This window comes from Notolabrus celidotus, chromosome 15 (genome assembly GCF_009762535.1).
Source record: "Notolabrus celidotus isolate fNotCel1 chromosome 15, fNotCel1.pri, whole genome shotgun sequence".
NCBI lineage: Eukaryota > Metazoa > Chordata > Actinopteri > Labriformes > Labridae > Notolabrus > Notolabrus celidotus.
In genome coordinates this window covers 16279246-16298220 of record NC_048286.1, presented here as the reverse complement: position 1 = coordinate 16298220, position 18975 = coordinate 16279246, and the positions used below count along the sequence as shown (strand labels likewise).

General features: G+C 41.6%; 1 protein-coding gene across 15 annotated transcripts in view; it reads right to left on the bottom strand.

Moving 5' to 3' along the window:
• Positions 1–11578: 11578 nt before the first annotated feature.
• LOC117826867 (zinc finger protein 521) overlaps positions 11579–18975 on the bottom strand; it is a 97356-nt gene continuing 89959 nt past the window's right edge. For all 15 annotated transcript variants that reach the window (XM_034703260.1, XM_034703258.1, XM_034703251.1 and 12 more), the window contains one exon: positions 11579–13005. In XM_034703260.1, the coding sequence (XP_034559151.1) occupies positions 12976–13005 (30 nt within the window). In that variant the 3' untranslated portion in view covers positions 11579–12975. The remainder of the gene's footprint in view (positions 13006–18975) is intronic.

Sequence of the window (18975 nt, the reverse complement as noted above, 5' to 3'; positions counted from 1 at the left end):
CACAGTGAGTCATTTCTTTTCCAAAAAAGTGTGTTTAGTAACCACAACACTTGAAGACTTACAGTACGGTATGTACTGTGATCCATCGATGTCTTTAAGTGCTGTTAGAAATATTTTGGTAGCTGTTCTTGCAACTTAAATATTAGAGTAACAGCCCACATGTGGTCCTTTTGGCTAGCTAGAAAGTTAGAGTATGATTAAAAAAACAAATAATACATGCTTGTTCTAAGCGGTGCGAACTAATATTAAAAATGAACACAGCTCTATTAATGGCTGAGGAACCTAACGCACAATATGAAAATAAAAGTAATAAATTCTTTGTTGCATTTTGAATGTCTACCTGACAGCTAACTGGGTCAGTGCCAAGTGCTGAGTGACTTTTGTTTGATCTGCAGATGAAATGCTGAGAGTGTAATGGCATATTAGTATTGTTCTCAGTCCGGGTATGTTCGATTTGATAGATTAAATGAGTTCTTTCCAGCTGAAGACTTATTAAACCTGTAATTACATTGTCATGTTACATAGAAGGAGCTACATGTGCAGGTGCCTGGGTCTCACGGGGGACCTACATTGCTCAAATTGTTGCTGTTGCCTGTGTGCACATCTGGGCTCCTGGTCAGGTGCTGGAATAAGGGCACAGCTGCAGGCCTGTGCTCCCCCTCCTCACTCTCTCTCTCTGCCCGTGGTGTATTGTTGGTGGTAGTGGGGGAGGACAGAAAAATAGTCCTGACCAGAGGGATGCAGACACATTTCCCATGGGGCAACAGAACTGCATTTATCAGCAGGATGGCAGGCCTGCGTTTACTCCCTGTGTATCTGAATGCGACAGCATGAGCTGTATCACCGTGAGGAGTGCATGCACTGTTGCAGTCAAAGCAGGAGAGCTACTGCTATTGGTTTTGTTAATGGATTGAAATGTCATGGCATGTATGCCAAACTGATAGTCTAACTAACTGATAATGCCAGTTTAGATTGGTCAAGAAGGGGCAGCACTAAGCATGATATTTAAAATCACGTGTTCATAGAAAAGCAAGAGTATTCTTTAAATCCCAATTAGTGTGTTAATGAGGGGTTTCAGTTTCTGTGACCCCAAGCAATGTATGTAAAAGCTGTGACCCCAAATGGACGCCACCTGTGCCCCCAAAGTTTATGGAGCTCCATTAGCAGAGACCCAGTCTGTGATCAGACGGAGGAGAGAGCCTTTATAACTTCCCCATGAGAGTATCTAAATAGTTTAAGTCTTATGGGCTTCATTTTAGCACTTTGTTAGGATGACTTAATGCTGAAATCTGCTGTTTTTTAACCAAATGAAACCTCTCTTCTGCACAGCAGAAAATAACTGATGACAGATGTGGAAAGAAACCAGTCAGATAAAAAGATAGGAGACGTTGGCATTTTATCAACAAGACTGTGGCCAGTATGCTACTCTTTTTTTCCTTCTTTTTTTTCAGTTAAGGTTGAATATAAAAGTGAACTGTCAGACAAGACCAAACCACTTTAGTCTGCACATTCAGGTCAAAACAGTGACCTCTTTTGAAGTTGTAGCATCACTTAGTGTACATTTTCTCCCCGCGTAGGCTGCTCACTTTCTCAGCTAGCTTCATGTAAACCACAGTTAATATTTCATGAGGGACACACTCCAGAAGAAAAAAAACAGACTATTTCTGCTTGATTTTTTGCCTTTTCCGTTCTTCCGTTTTTCCCTCCGCTTTTTTCTCCTGCAGTGTACTTCCTGACTAGAGATTAAATAATTCCATTGGAATCCTCTTAGGATGGGTTCCCAGCACTTGGCAATTAAACAATTACATTTAATCAGCATGGGGCGACGCTTCAAGTCACCCTCATTTCAGACGTTGATTAAAAGCAATTCTGCAGTGGTTATTGCTGTCGACTTTGGAAACTGTGGTTCACTTAGGTTTACTGCGTCTGTGGGGTCAGGATGGATAGCAATATGGCAGGTTCACTGGTGGTCGGGAGCCGGATCTGCCTGTGGTGAGTAAAGCAGTAATGACAGAACTTGTGGCAGACCTCATATTGTCCCCAAAGTCAGAGCTAGTTAGATTACTTGGAGACATTTTGACCCTACATCAAAGAAGACTGAGACAGAGAAGACATTAAGTTAGGCATGTGGGAGTCCAGATCCAGAGGAAGTGTGAACATTTTAACATTATGTGTTTTTGACTATCTGTTTGCACAGTAAACTTTTGCATTTTGTTTGTTTGCTTGAGAGAAAAATGCCGAGATACAAGGACCTCTTTGAAGCTCACCATCGTTTATTACTTTTAACCCATAGTGTTACAGAGTCTTTATGTTAATTATGCAGCCCACTCAAGCTCTCACACGCAGTGCAGTGCTTCTGTTAACTTGATTGGCCATTACTTCAAACTTGCAGCAGCCAATTTAAAAATGGTATTTTTTAGGACCTGTTCAATGAAAACAATATATAAACAGGTTGAGACAGATTTTAGAAAAAGTTGGGTAAAAGGAATTTACACATAAAAATAAAATAAAAGGAATGGACAAGGAGAAGAAATTAGCTTAAATAAATGGATGCCAACTCAGCAATAGGGGACTTAAAAAAAGGGTGTAAGAAATATGTAGAAATGTCCACATTGAAACAGTTGAGGATGATGGGCTCTGAGTGGATACAGTCGACATTGCGTCATAGTTGGGGGCGTCCTCTTGGGGGAAAACAATCCTGTCCCCCAGTGCAATGTTGCGACCACACAGATTTTAAACACAGATACTAATGCTAACAAGAATAGGATAGAATTGTTGTACATACATTATAAAAACAGGATGAATGATCCCAGATATGATGTTTTGAGCTTAAATTCATCAGCACTTGTAGACTTGCATTTTTAAGTGAATTCCATGCACCTGATCATATTATTGACGATGTGCTACAGTGGATAGCAAAAGTCTACATACCCCTTTAAAATGCCAGGTTTTGCGAGTTACAAAAAGAAGACCAAGTTAGAACTTTTTCCACCTTTAATGTGACTTATAAAATGAACAATTCAAATAAATTTAATAAAAAAATATTTAGGAGGAAGAATAAAACAATAAAAATACTTATAATGTAGTTGCATAAGTTGAATCACCTTTTGATTTTATTTCAGCACTCTGTTTTTTTTGTAGGAGTCTATCAGCATGGCACATCTTGACGGGGAAATATTTGCTTATTCTTCTTTATAAAAAAGCTCCAAATCCATCAGATAGTGAAGACATCTCCTGTGCACAGCCCTCTTTAGATCACCCCACAGATGTTCAACTGGATTCAGGTCTGGACTCTGGCTGGGCCATTCCAAAACTTTAATCTTTTTTTGGTGAAGCCATGCTTTTGTTGATTTGGGTGTATGCTTTGGTTCGTTGTCGTGTTGAAAGGTGAAATTCCTCTTCATCTTCATCTTTCTAATGGAGGCCTGGAGGTTTTGTGTTAAATTGACTGGTGTTTGTAACTGTTCATACTTCCCTCCACCTTGACTAAGGCCCCGGTTCCAGCTGAAGAAAAACAGCTCCAAAGCATGACGCTGCCCCCACCATGCTTCTCTGTGGGTCTGGGGTTCTTTATGTGATGTGAAGTGTTGTTTTTATGACAAACATACCTTTTGGAATTATGGCCAAAAAGCTCAACCTTGGTTTCATTAGACCATAAAACATTTGCCACATGAATTTGGGAGACTTCATGTGTGTTTTTGAAACATTTTGCCGGGCTTGGATGTTTTTCTTTGTAAGAAAAGTCTTCCGTCTTGCCACCCTACCTATAGCCGAAACATATGAAGAATACAAGAGATGTTTTCACATGTAGTACACAGCCAGTACTGGTCAGAAATCCCTGCAGCTTCTTTAATGTTGCTGTAGGCCTCTTGGAAGCCTCCCTGACCAGTTTTCTCTCGTCTTTTCATCAGTTTTGGAGGGATGTCCAGTTCTCTGGATTGTCACTGTTATACCATATTTTCTCTACTTGATGATGACTGTCTTCACTGTGGTCCATGGTATATCTAATGCCTTGGAAACATTTTTGTACCCTTCTCCTGACTGATACCTTTCCACAATGAGATCCCTCTGCTGCTTTGGAAGCTCTCTGTGGACCATGACTTTTGCCGTAAGGTGAGGAAATGTCATGAAATTCCTCCTACAACAGCTGATCTTTATTGGGATTAATCAAAGTCACTTTAAATTATGACAGGTGTATACTGACTACTATTTGTCATTAGTTTGAATGTGATAGGTCAATTCTGAACACAGCCTCATCCCCAGTTATAAGAGGGTGTGTACACTTATGCAACCACATTATTTTAGTTATTCATTTTTCATTCCTCCCCCTAAAATATTTTTTCAGTTGAATTGTTCATGTTACAGGTCACATTAAAGGTGGAAACAGTTCTGACATGATTTATCTTGGTCTCATTTTTTTACATCACAAAACCTGGCATTTTAACAGGGGTGTGTAGACTTTTGCTATCCACTGTATATCAAACAGGGTTTTACACACAGAGCAGCCACAAAATAATTAGCTTGTAAAGCTACTAAGTTTGCAAACAACGGTATGTAGTTCACTTTTTAACTAATAGTCCAACGTTTATGGTACCTATGAAAAAAATCTAACGCTGTTAGGATAAGGTGAATATAACATTAAAGCTACCTAAGTGCTGACAAGACATACACGTTTGGATTTTGGATGCCACAGGCGACCAAGCTTGTCCTCCTGCTGGATGGCTTGCAGCCACTGTGTTGTACTCGGCTCAGATTTTTAAGTTTATTTGTAGTGCAGAAGGGCACACAGCAGCTCTTCGGCATTGTGGCAAGTGGTTTGTTTTCCCCTCAGTGATGTGTTGTGGGTTGTGATGTTTTCTGGGATGCTGACAGACTGTATCTCGTACAACACTTGTACAACACTTACACAGTTGCCATTTTCCTTTGACACCACACAAAGTTTAGGGAAACTCAGATGCTGTGATAAAGTTGCACTATATTGTAGGTTTACAAACTATTTTAGTAAAAGGAACTGATACATTTTGGAAATTCTATCCTTCACCACTGAAACAACAGTTGTAAAAATGAAAAAACAAAACAAAACGATATTCTAATTCTGGGTCACATTTTCAGAGGAAACAACACCTTTTTTTTCATTTTTAATTTTAGCTTCTGACAGCAGTGACACAAAAGTTAACCTTAGCATACAACTATGTCTTAGTTAGCTGTATTGTGACCTAGAAGAGTATTTATGGCAAGCTTATTTTTTTCTAGCCAGGATCGCTAGGTTAGCTTGTTTCTTCTCTCCTTTAGCATCTTATCATATTGTCAAACAGTACTGTTAGCTAAAAAGAGGTGAATGCTGACATTAACTGTTGTCTTAAAGCAGCTTGTGAGTCATCACCTCTTGTTTTAACTTGAGATATGGCCTCATCAAAATTTGATTTTTTACTACTGACTGTCAGAAGCTGCAAAAAATGATAGTAACTTATAAATGCACATTTCAATATATTAAATATGAGAACACAATAGTTTTACATCATAACAGTTTTTCAACATCTGACAATGAGTGTAATGTCAGGTAATAACTGTCATGTGGATATGGTCCATTGGGTTTGGAGCTCCTTTAGTTAAATATGAACTATTACCTGATAGATGTTGTTGCTGGTCTACATATACAGCTGTTTCTTTTTGCATCTTTATTAAAGTGCTTGAATGAAATGTACCTTGACACCTACAGTTTCATCATGTCATGCAATAACATCTCCCTCTGTGAAGGCAAACAAGCAGCGAGCAGGCACATGGGAGGAGAGCTTTTGCTTTATTCCATATCATACCTGACTGAAAGAGTGCTACGTGGCACATCACCGGAGCAGAGCGTATAGTCTTCCCTGTGCAGCACAGATGAGTTGCGATGGATACCCGGCCCCCTCTGGTGAAACCCAGGTGCCCCATGTTTCATAAGGCCCCCCTCTGGCTCTCCAGCCCTCTTAATTAGAGGCTTTCGTCAGTTGGCACCCAGGCCTTCATGCACCTGTAACCGGCCTCTTCTGTAGAGGAAATCCAGTACATTTAAGATCTTTACCTTCTATAAAGAATTGATACATAGGTGGGCTTAGTAGGGGCATTTTGCAACTTTGGTAAATACTTTTGTCTGTCTTGGCTTTAATAAAGATGGCCAACTGCAGGCCACCGTATTCAGTCACAACTGCAGACACACTGCATCAAGACATTGATGATTTTTAGATGATGAAGTCAAATATAGATAAAAGATTTCACCAGATCGGGTGTGATGCCTCTTTCCTGGCGCAGTATCGCAGCAGCACTGTAACAATAGTCTCTTCTAATGACATTCCCCCAGTAACTTCTTGCCTCTTGCGATCTCAAGGGAGAAGCGCTACAAAAAGTGATAATTACATGAAATATACATAGAGAATAAAGGGAGCATGTTTACATAACCAGACCCATAAATATCTGACGGAGAAGACATTGTTCTCCGACTCCTTTTAAGCTGATCTCCCAGGGATGCCATTTTAATGACATGATGGTTTAAAGAGATGCTGCTCCATCTCGTTCCATATTTAATTAACTTTTGCTTTTCTGACGCAGAGGAAAAACAGAATAAAGAAGGCGTGATAGAGACAAACACACACGCGATAGATAGCGGGGAGACAATAACAAATAGCTGGGAGAACAGAGAGGGAGGTAGGGGGAACATGAGCGGAGACCTTGTCATGCTTTTGTGAGCTGTTTACAATACAAGAGATGCAAAAAGAGGAGGAGGGTGGAGGAGAAATAGGGCTTAAATAAAAAAAAGAGAGGGATAGAATTAAGAAAAAGGAAGAAAGGAGAAAGCAGGAAACTCAGGGAGAATGAGGGCCTTGTTCTCCCGAGGGGCTCCATTATAGAGAATTTTTAGTTCATCACCAAAAGAAGAAGAAAATAAAAAAAACTGACAAAATGTGTTAAACTGACAATTCAAATACCTCAAAACAAATACAACAAAAGTCAACAAAAATAAAATAAAAAGAGAGCCTTTTTTTTCTATTCTACTTTGGCCTCATTCTCCACATTTTTTGAAACACATTTCAGTGTTTGTCTGCAACATGTTCATTAAATAAACACACAGCAGATGTCAGTGTGCAAAGATTATTTCACATCCGCGTCAGAATCACATGCAGAGATTTTAGCTCATTAGGAAACAGGGAAAGAGACTTAGAATGCACCTAATTGAGCAGAAATAGATTGATTTTTCTGAAAACTTTCTTCATTTTTATGCAGTTTTTGCTCTGTGTCTGTAAAAGACTAACCTTGTTTGTAGGTTGCTATGGTGCAAAGCAAAGTTATTGTAATGCAATGACCGACACACTGAGAGCATCATTTTTTAAACATTTCATTCTTGGTCTGACACTTACATACAAGATACCTGGCCCAGAATTTGGACGTGCCCTCCTCTCTCTCAGACGGTGTGTTTTCCATTTTTACTGTCAGCTGTATACGCTGTACGTTGCATTATTGATACTTTCTTTCCCTCTTCCCTCTTCTTGTTAGACTCCTTCCCTTGTCCTCATATCATCATCACATCAGCGGCCACACTGCCTGTGTAGAGCCTGGAGACTTTGCAGGGAATTTGACCCCACCTGGTCTATTTTTTATTGCTTGCTGTTTAATACATTTTTGAAAATCCTCCCCTGTCCCATTCACACAAAAAAAAGAAAGAAAGGAAGAAAAAAAGAATCTGGTGTCTATTTCAAGTGTTTGTCTTGGTGAGGCAGAGGGAGAGATGACTGGAGGGGGAGACTCACCTTCAGCTCTCCCAGTTCAGGAGACAGGGGGGATCATTAGGAGGGGCTGCAGAGGAGTGTGAGTGTGTTTGTTTGCCTGTGTGTGTGTGTGTGTGTGTGTGTGTGTGTGTGTGTGTGTGTGTGTGTGTGTGTGTGTGTGTGTGTGTGTGTGTGTGTGTGTGTGTGTATGACACTTGACTCACCCAGAGTGTATCCTGCTTTTTTTCCCTATGTGTGCAATGTATACCAAAAGTAATCTGGTATTATAGTCCACTAATCCACCATTGAAGCATCCAACCAGTTGCAAATTATAACCAACTACAATAACTTATACACATATGTACTTAACAATACTACATACAGCATGATTCAATACAATACGATAGAGTATAAAACCATGATACAATGCAATTTGAAATAATACAATACATAATAATTCAATATATAATGATAGGATGCGATATGATACGATACAATGAGATACACCAAGTTGCAGTGTGACAAAATGTAACATGATCCAGCACAATAAGATAAAGTTCAAATAGATATAACACAATAAGTTACAATATGATACCATACCATACCATACCATACCATACCATACGCTATGATAGGATACGATACCATAACATAAATCAAGACTCATCTAATTCCAGCGGGACAAAAAGGATAATAGAATGATAAGATGTATCTTATCTACCTAAAGTGTCATAAACAAGTGTTCATTCTCCTATAACTTTTCATTTCTGTCAGGTTTCAACTGCAAACTAACCCTCCTGTTATGTTGCGGGTCAAAGTGACCCTTTTAAAAGTCTATTTTAGGCAATATATGCCTTCCAAACCAGCTAAATGCAGCATAAAAACAGGAGAGGTGTCGTGTTAAGTTCATAAAAAAAATAAAAAAAATAAAAATGTAAAATAAAATGAACAAAAATCTTTTAAAATTTTAATGAAAAAGGAGTGAGTTATCCTCATTGAACCATGATCTGTGAGAATAAATGAACACTAATGGACTAAATCTTCATTTGAATTGTTAGTAATGGAGTTAAAAATATTTTATTTGGATTTTTTTGGGGTTCTTGGATAATTGAATATGCACAGGGTCAAATTGACCCAGGAACATTATCTCTGTTCCAGAGAAAGGAACATAACAGGAGTGTTAAAGCAGCTTTTGTTAAGACTGTATTTAGTGGAACATCACCACAAAGTGAAGTGGGACAACTTTATTACTTGGTTTTGATTATATATGAAAGACAACGACAAAACTTTAGCTGCTTTGCCTTGAAACTCTTGAGTTAAATCAGGTGCAACTAGTGCCATCAGGTTAACTTGAACATCTAACAAATGCCTGCTTTTGGTCTTGATTTATTTCTTTATTAATTTGTTAAAATTCTAAATATGCTTATTTTATTTAAATACTACATCAGTGTAGCAGAAAGTCCAAGGGGGGTTAATTCACGTATGTAGGCCCTGTGTATAAACTCTAAAATTATGTTTTTTTTAATGTTGTAGTTTTCAATTTTGTTCTTTTGAAGTCTTCAGTGTAAGATGAGGTTTGTTATACTTTCAAGCACCTTTCATGATTATTACCTGTCAACTATCTTTGCTATCACATATTTGGAAGTAACTGCTTCTCTCTCAGGAGGGAAATTTAAGTCAAAGCTTTCACAAATGTTTTAATTGTTATTCTCACCACTCCCATGAGATTTTTAAGACATGTAAACAGTATATGCAAGATAACACATGAAAGACTATAACAAAGGCCTTTGTGCTCAATCATAAACACTGTTGTAGGGCCACACACTGATGCTGAGGCGTCCATTTTGCTGACACAGTTGTGAAGTGAAAAGATGGCTCTCTGGATGTGGAGTGCCCGTGTGAGAGATTGGGTTACCCCAGACAGTCCCAGCGGATCTGCCGGCCAAATGGATCTGGATCTCACGCTTGGGCACACATATTGAATGCCATAAGAGGTCTCCGAGGTCCCCTTCAGGAGGAGGAATGCACGGCCTAACAATGTGGAGTTTTCACCAAACTAAATTTTTGCACCAAAGAAGAGTTATAGCAAGGACACTGGAACACCAGGGACTGCTCTCTGAATGCATACTTACATTTGTGCCGGGTTGTTCTTACTGGAGAAAATGGCACATTTTTCCTGCAACATACTGCACAGGTTCAGGCGGATCTCATAATTCTTTAATAAAGTCTTAACACAGGCTGCCACTTTCCCTCTGGAGGACTGTGGGTATTAGCCTGTCAAATGAAAAAAACAAAATGCCAGTTCACACACATCCTGGACAAGAACAATGGCGTTACAGCTACTCCCAAACATCTGGCCCGGCCGCCCAGTTTCACAAAGCACTGGCTGGGCTCTTAGCAGAATGAGCACCACTCGCATTGAGGTTATGTTCATGCGATGACACCGCAGAGGATCAGCTGGGCTAAGTTATCTCTGAACAAGCCATCCATTCTGCTGCTTTCTGATGGAAGAATACTTGGGGGCTGAGTAATTATAACGCTTTAAATGAGCCCCTGAGAACGCCCCTGCCAATGCGCCCACAAAGTCTCACACTTGGGCGAGTGTCAGATTCGCAGCGCTTGTGTATGCACTCGTGTGTAGCTGCATGTGTGTGCGAGTGTGTGTTGTGCTGCTTAGGCTGGCGTTAAAAGAGAGGCCGCAGTGCTTCTGATACGCCTCACAAGTGAATTTAATTAAATCATAAATATGAGCTGGAGGCCGCCACCCAATTTAATGTAATGGATGATGTGGGCCAGTCCATCTCTGGCAACGCAAAGTTCTGGACCCGTTCAAATGCCCTTGAAGCTTATTAAAAGTGCCTGGCACAGGGAGATGCTAGCAAAGTTGTTTAATGGATGCCCAGCTTGCATTCAGTATGACAGTTAATGTTGGGCTGTACCACATTGGGTTTGGACGAGGGGTTATGTCCCCTTTGTGGAAATCTGTCGCTGTTAGAGGGCCCGTCCATTCCTGATATGATCCCTGTTATGTTAATGAAATAAAAGCCTGGAGATGACAGAAAACATGTGTTTGATGCTATACTTTGATTACAAAAATTAAATAAGGCAAGCTTCAGAAATAAAAATAAAATACAGTATGTGACCTTTTTGTGACAAATGATCTTCAATATTATCGTCTAGAGGGACATTTTTGTACAGACACGTCCTGAATCAAAACTATTTATAGGAAGAATAATTGTTTTATATTATTGGTCTTCTTAATATTCAGATACACATACTGTGTATGGTAGAATCAGCTGTGCATTTAAAATGAATTATGGTTAACATTAGTCACAACATAACCTAGTTCACCCTGAACCCTTTCAAAATAAAACTGAAAGCTTGGACAAATGTTTTGCTGCTCGTGTGTCACCATTGATGAATCATTCGCCGGGACAGACAGATGTTGTTTCACGGGTTTCGTCCCTCTCCGCAAAGGCAGAAGAATCTTTCCCTCCATCTCCTGGAGAGCTGGAGGCTCCCTAAATAGACCTCGCGCATGGGTGTGTGGAATGGGACCGCACAGGGTGATGGGTAATGGAGTCATTAATAACACAGACCTCCCTTAAGATGCTCAGATGTTTGTTAGCGAGAGCCACGAGGGAGTGAGAAAATAGAATGCAATTTGATACAATGGAAGAAAAAAAGCAGTGTAAGCCTTTGATGATGATCGTGTTTCTGCTGTCATAGGTCCTGTCTGATGGGTTAATTGCACAACACGCACACATACACACATGCAAACACGCACGCACACACACAGTAACTTTATGCTAGAAAGATAATGGACAAAGGAGCCATTCCCTCATACAGTTTTTTAATATTTCCATCACATGTGCAACACAAAAAAATGAGTTCTGCCAAAAACAGAGCTCCATATTTGTACAATACATTTTAATAACATCAGAGATAACTGTCCTTTTGCTGCAGGAGATGGTGATTTCCTGTAAACGGTGTACGAACAATTCTCAATCAAAATGTCAAAACATTAAAGATTTTTATACAAAAGTGCATCTCAGGTTCAATGAATGCAAAACATTTACAGAACAGAATGGATTTTCAAAGTTTCGTATGAAGCCACAGTGGCTTCCAGCTTGAGCAGAGCGCGATGGGACACTGCAAAGAAACAAGAGGAGGAACTTTGGGCACTCTCCAGGAGAGCCAAGGATGCAGTTTTTTTTTCTTTTTACTGCGATTCAAACCCAAGAAAGACTGAAACTACCCAGTCTGCATGACCCCAAATCCAACTGGATTTACTCCCTCACTGTGAAAAAAATACATAGAGATAACAGAACATAAAAAAATTCCAGTAATCTCCAGGCTTCAACAAGCAGTAAACATTAACAACAGAAATGTACAGGTTGAGTCAGTGGGCCGGAGATTTTTCCCCATGCTCTGAGAGCCACATGGGAGCTTCACGCCTCTGTTCACAAGCCAACCAGAGGAACTAGCCTTCTCCAAATCTGTGTCACTGCGTTTGCATATATCAGCATCCTGTCCTGTTTTTCTGTTCTCTCTGTTTTTTTTCTTTCTTTTTTTCCCCTCTGCGCCCCTCGTCTGAACTCCAGCGCAGATTAGCCGCACCGCCATTCTCAGCTGGTCCTCTGGCAGCCATGTTAGGACGGACACACAGACATGATGCTGGTGAATCGAGCTTTTCTGTCCCATAATGATTGACCATGTCAGGACACAGAGTGACACACGGCGCAGTAGGAGGGGTGCTGATTAAGAGTCCTCCTGACGGGTTCCTACAGCCTCCGTCGCTCTCAGCAGCACCCTGTTTCTCCTTCACACAACTGCTTGAGTCCCATCTGGTCTGATTGACAATGTCATTGATCTTTTTTTTTTTTAAAACACCCTTCTCTTTTTTGGACAAACATTTTCAACTGTACATTGGCAAATACTGTATAAGATTGCAATATAGCTGTGGTTAAGCAATACATGAAGAATTCTATGTACAAACAAGTTGGCTTTTTCTTTTTGAAATAATGGTTAGTAAAGAACGGAGAGGGTTTTTTTTGTTCTTTCCCCCCTCTTTCTTTTGTTTTCTTTGCCTTGGTTTTTCTTTTTTCTCGCCGTGGTGTGGTTCCTTGTGGTGTAACTGAATCGAAAGTTCAGTGCAAGGCAGTCAGTGGGAAACTGGGCTGACGGTAATTGGTGGTCAGACATTATTCTCCGCGTCGTGATCTTTGCCATGTTAGCTGCTGTGCTGAGTCAACGTGTGGTTCTGCAAGGACACAAAAAGAAAACAGGCAAGACATTATGATCACATACAACAAGCACATCTTTCATTTTGCTCTGCTTTTGTTGAAAAGAACAGTGGAACATCATTCATCTGACACACTGAGGACTCTAAAGTTACACAGCTTTAAAAAATCGTTTTGAATGTAATGATCAGCGAGAACCATCTTTTGATTATCTTGACATTTGATCACTGTGATTATTACTTTTCCTGTTACCCAGGTCCAATTAACTTGCACAGGAGTCAAATCTGTGTGTGGATCAATAGCGGTTGGCTTTGGGATTAAGCATAGTTAAGTCCTGGTCTAACACAAAGGCACAAGACCACTGACAGATAACCATTCCGATCCTCAGAAATCCAGCTTCCTGATCAAAAGGCTGTGTCCATGGAAACAAATCCATAACAAGGCAGTGACACACCTGATGGAATATCATCCTGAGAGCAGTGTGTATACAGAGCTTACATGTATCAAATGTGCTGCTAATGTACAGTGCAGGAAGAAAAAAGTTAGGGTGTAGGTGGTTTGATCCTCCACACTACCGTTGATGTGTTGTGATGCACCTTGTATTTTGACAGGATAACAACCTGACTGTATCTCTATTTGGCTGTATCCTCAATTTATGCAGACACACACACAAAGACCATTGAGAGTGGTTGTAGTGGGGCAGCTGTGCCAGGTTCTTTAAAGGGAGCGTGGACCAGGGGGTGTGTAACTGGTGTCCCTGGTGGGCTGAATCCAGGTCATCTTTTGAAGTGACTGCTAATCCCTTTAATGCAAACTACATGCCCCACTTGCTGCGCTCTGTTTAAAACACGGCCTTGGACTCTTTAAACTGGCATGGACTAGACACACCTGTCACAGAGACATCGGCACGCATGCATGCACAAATACACACACACACACACACTTCAGTGCACGCATAGGTGCAGAATAGAGTGCGCAAGTATGTGAAATGGCATTTTTACAGCTTAACTAGCTTTTAAAATGTAACAGTGAGGAGTGAAAATGATTAGTGCAACCTCAGTGAGAAGGTTTACCAAAACAGTCACCTTCACTCCTGGCGGTAGAGAATCCCTTGGGCTAGCGCAGGGATACGACTATTAGCCCCCCTCGCATTCATTCCTTCCCTCTTTACCCTTTCAGCTGCCTCCATATAAAGCATTTAAACACCTCGACAGCTTTCCTTTCAGCTAGGGCGATTACTTCCCGACAGGTGGGGTAATAAGCTGTTTGACGGGGAGCAGCAGTATGACCCCTGTAAGGGTTAGCCTGGCTCGCCTGGGCCCCATGCTCTCCCTCTTTTTTAAAAGAGGTGGCCCCGGACAGCTCCTCTGCTTCCCTCTCTCCTCTCTTGCTGAAATAAAGCTCCTTTAAGTGAGTCTGGGAGGAGAATCCCTACGGGACCCTCTCTCTCCCTCTCCCCCCACCTTACCTCCTCTCCCCCTCCTCCTCTCACTCCACCAACCCCCTCCTACCCCCCGGTGAAGACATCCTTGGCGTTGCTGAGGAGGGACAGGAGCACGGCAACCTTATTAATGAATGCGGCCCATTACCCGTCAGCCTGGCTCCTCGGCGACTCCCAGAAGCCCCTGCAGTACGTGACTTCAAATGGCAGGATATTGACACGAGGAGAGCAAAGCGGCTAGGACTGAGTGTGTGTGTGTGTGTGTGTGTGTGTGTGTGTGTGTGTGTGTGTCTGTGTAAAAGCGAGAGAAACAGAGAGAGAAAATTTGTGCTCGACTGAGTGTGCATGCCTTTGTGTGAGTGTGCAAGTGCGTCTAGGTGTGTGAATGTGTGTGTGTGCACGAGTGTGTGTGGACCCCAAAGGAACGTAGCTCCTTGGATATAATGTAGGGCTCGTAACAGCTATTAGAGGGGAAAATAACCCCTCTGGGGAACGGCTCCCCCCACTGCATGTCCCAGCTCTGTCTGACACACACTGCATTCTACCTTTTCCTTAAACATGCCAGGAGTTTTCTCACTGAGGGCTTTCTCAAGGACGGTGTTAAACGACTTCAGTGGCTGTGGCAGCCATGCAGACTAAAGGGAAAATAGAGGAAAAGTGGGGGAAAAAAAACGTTAAAAGAAAATGAAACTGATACCTTTATCTCTGTGGATACTTAACTCCACAGAGAAGCTGCAAACTGTTCTGTGTATGAGTACGGAAGAAAAAAGGAGGGAGGCTGGAAATTCACTTTCCAATCTTCATCCTTGTCGAGTTCTTAAAGTACCTCAGCACAAACACTTTAAAATTTAACACCTACAGTTCTCAACCGCTAATGTCAAATTACATCTGAAACATAATTCACGACTTACACAAGAAAATGACCAAAAAACGTCCACAGGAACGAGGATGTCACTAATGGTGTGACACCAGAATCGCTGTAATTTAGGATTAGATGCCCTCCATTAAGCCTTTTAGCTCTCATCCTTGCTCTCTCTCCTTTCATGCCTCCTATTCCCCCTGAAACTCTGCCATTCCCCTTATCATCCATTTCCTTCCCTTCTTTCCAACCCTTAATCTCCTCCTCGATCCTTTCAACCACCTGCTGGCCACACAGGCCTGCTGCAGGGCCCAGTTAGCAGCAGTGTTCAGGTAAACCATAGCAGTCAATTCCCCACTAAATTAAATTTTGCTCTGATCAATAATGCGCACCCGCTTCTCCCTTATGAAGACTGGCTGCACTGGCTCGGAGCGAGCCTCTTCCTCCTCTCCTTTTTCTCTCTGTGCCACCGTTAAACCATAGCTTTCATCTGATTACATCACCCCACTGCAACGCCCTCAGGGGTGGTGGAAGAGGAGGGGGAACATCCGGCGGGGGTCTTGTGTACCCATGCAAACAGGTGCAACATGTCTTAGGAATTTAACGCTGCAGCAGATTGAGAGAGAAAGAGAGAGAAAGAGAGAGAGAAAGAGAGAGGGAGAGGGGTGAGAAAAAATGGGGAGCAATTGGGGAAGAGCAGAGAGCTGGAAAGTGCAAGTAGGCTGGGGAGTTGATTTATTAACTAATCATTCTTTATGTCGTTCCCCATTGCTCTGGTCTCCATCGATAGTAGCCGGTCTCCAGTGAGGCAACAGAGGTGCATCTCTTACATCAGCTCTGCAGAGGAAGGCCAGTGGACCAGCAGACACACGCTCTCTCTTTCATCTGATCTTACTGCATTAAAGGCAATCCTCTCATTGTCCAACATCACAGAGCGAGCATGTAAAGCTTAATCACAACGCTAACAACGTTTGATTAGCATAATGTTAATACCTGCAGAGCACATGTTAAATACATTGTGTCTGCTCCTCTACCTGGTGTTATGCAGCCTGTTACATTAAACCCAGGCTTTATCGAGTGGTTAGAGAGCTGAGAGAGCAATAACGACTTTGAAAGCCACTGCCTTTTTAAGGCTTCTCAAACAAACAAACAAAGCAGTGTGCATTTAGAACAAGAGCAGAGCAGTGAGCTGTAGAGAGCCTGTCAGACGTGATTCCGACGTTAAAGTTAAAGCGGTTTCTGATCACTCTGACAGTTAACAAATCATTCAACATGGAAATGGATACTTTTCTAAAACTAGTCCACAAGCACACTAAATGAAATCCTAAATTAACAACAAACGGAGAGCAAATCTGTTAATGTGTGAATGTAAAGAAACAAAAAAGACAAACAAACCAATAATTGCCAAAAAACTTTTTACAGTTTAAAGAGGATAAAAAGTTTGTGCTGCCATTTGTAACTCCTCATTTTCAGTTTGCAACCTACATATACATAACTTGAGTGGTCTGTAGGGGTGAAATAAAACTGGCTTTTGTGCATTTAAATATCAACAACACTGAAATGATTCAGTTTGAGGAGACTTTGGGTTATTCTCTGAGAATGTTCTATAAAATTGCTTGCAAAGGAAAGCAAAAGAAAAAAGGATTTAGCCATCATGAATGATCATCTTAGACATTTATTTATGTCTGTTGTCTAACTAGGCCAAGAGTAAAGCCTTAATTTGCTTTTGTGAATCAAGATATTTTTTACTTACACTAAAGATTACTCATTAAGGAAACTATTTAATTAAAAGAGTTAAGCACATTCTTTATAAACCCGGCGGCTACATTTTCTTATTTAGTTTATCTATAATCAAAAATTTGAAGGAGCAGCCCAAACTGTAAACATCCCTGTCTGAGCTCTGATTAAAAGTCTTATCAGCGTGTGTCGAGCTTCTCTCATACCCTGCATGGCTCACATACAGTAAGTGTGTATAGCTGCATCTGGAGCACGGGGAGTGTGCGCAAAACCACTGAGACCTGCACACACCCGTAGTCATCACTCAGGAATTTAATTAACGCACAAGAGAACGTCATCAAATGATACTAAAACAAAGGACCTGCGGTCTTTCTTCCAGGCTAGGAAATACTGCAGGGTTACTTTGAGAAATGAGCGCACATGGATATTTAAGGTAATTTGATGTTTGTGTTAGGATTGAAGGGTGAACAGTGGACCTCAACTGATGACCCAATTAGCGGGGTAATTTTGAGAAACCTGACCACAGAATGTGTTTTCTTTTCATTTCAAACTGCACTGCAGAAAGACAAGAGTGCTGCATTGTGCCTTGATGTCTAATGGTGTGTTGAACTCGGTCCAGTATTGACTCAGTCCTCCCTTTGTGCATTCCCTGCTGCTGACCGGTCCACTGAGGGAGTAATCCTTCCCTGCTCTGACCTCAGGCCAGGCTTACTGCTGGCTAGTTTAGCCAATGAAGAACACAATCAAATAAATAAATAATACAGCAGTTGGCATTCTCCACAGTCATCACTTATCGGGCCGTGGGGAGGGTTGACCCCAAACACTGTTGTGCCACAACCGGGTCTGGTCTCCTTGGTAACAGACCATCTTGTTTGAAGCGGGGTGCCCTGGGAGTCGTGGCCATACGGTTACAGCACCAGGCCAGGGTGGAGTTGACGACAGCGATGGATCTAAATGTCTTCCATGTGTCATTTTGTGTGCGGTCATTTCCGTACTGAACGCTTGTAAAAATATATAATAAATCCATACAGCTTGAAATGCTTTGATTAGATGTCTAACTACCCCCAGCAAATGTTTCCGAAGTGTAACCAGAGATGACGGACCACCCTTTTTGTGGGCCGGTGCTTTGTAGCTCCAAATGATACTCATTACCCTGTCTAAGTAGACAAGTGAATGGTACTAGAAACACACTATGCAGTGATCCCGCTGTTTGACTGAGGTAGCAAAACAACTGCACAACTGCTGTGTTATTATGGGGCCTCATTAAGTGAGGAGAGAGTGGGAGACGGGTAGAGGGAGAGCAATAGAGAGAGAGAGGGCCAGTGAGAGGGAAGAAGAAAAAAAAAACCCAACACAAGAGAGCGATACAAACTGTATTCTGAGGTGATAGCAACACACAGATGCCTTTCCAGCCAAAATGAAGACTATGACTAAAGAACCCAATTAAGGGCTTTCTTAGGGGAGCCATCTTGGGAGGGGGATGGGTCTTCCTGGGACATGAGCCCTGGGCTACATCCTCTAATTAGACAGAGCGAGGGGGGAGGATCTCTGCCTGTCACTGGGAGGGAGATGGGGTCCATGGGGTTCCACATGTCAGTCCCAGAAACAAAACACAATTACTCTCACATTTAACCACTTCAGTCGGGGACAGACTTTGACTAGGGATGCTACACAGCCCCCCCCCCCCCCCCCCCCCTCTTTCCTGTGCTGCTTGATATGCCACTTCACAAACGCGGAAATTTTTGAGGACTAAATTTTCCCCTGAAATTTTTTACACTCAAAGGCAAGAGCTAATGTGTGCTCTCATGTTTTCCCACAGAAAAAGAGGAGTGAAACAGAAAATGAGCTTTTAATTGACCGACACCATTCACAATCCCGTTTAAAAAGCAAGGAGTTCATTTACTTTTGTGTTGCGAAGTGTGAAAATGAAATTCAAGGGGGAATAATCGTTCT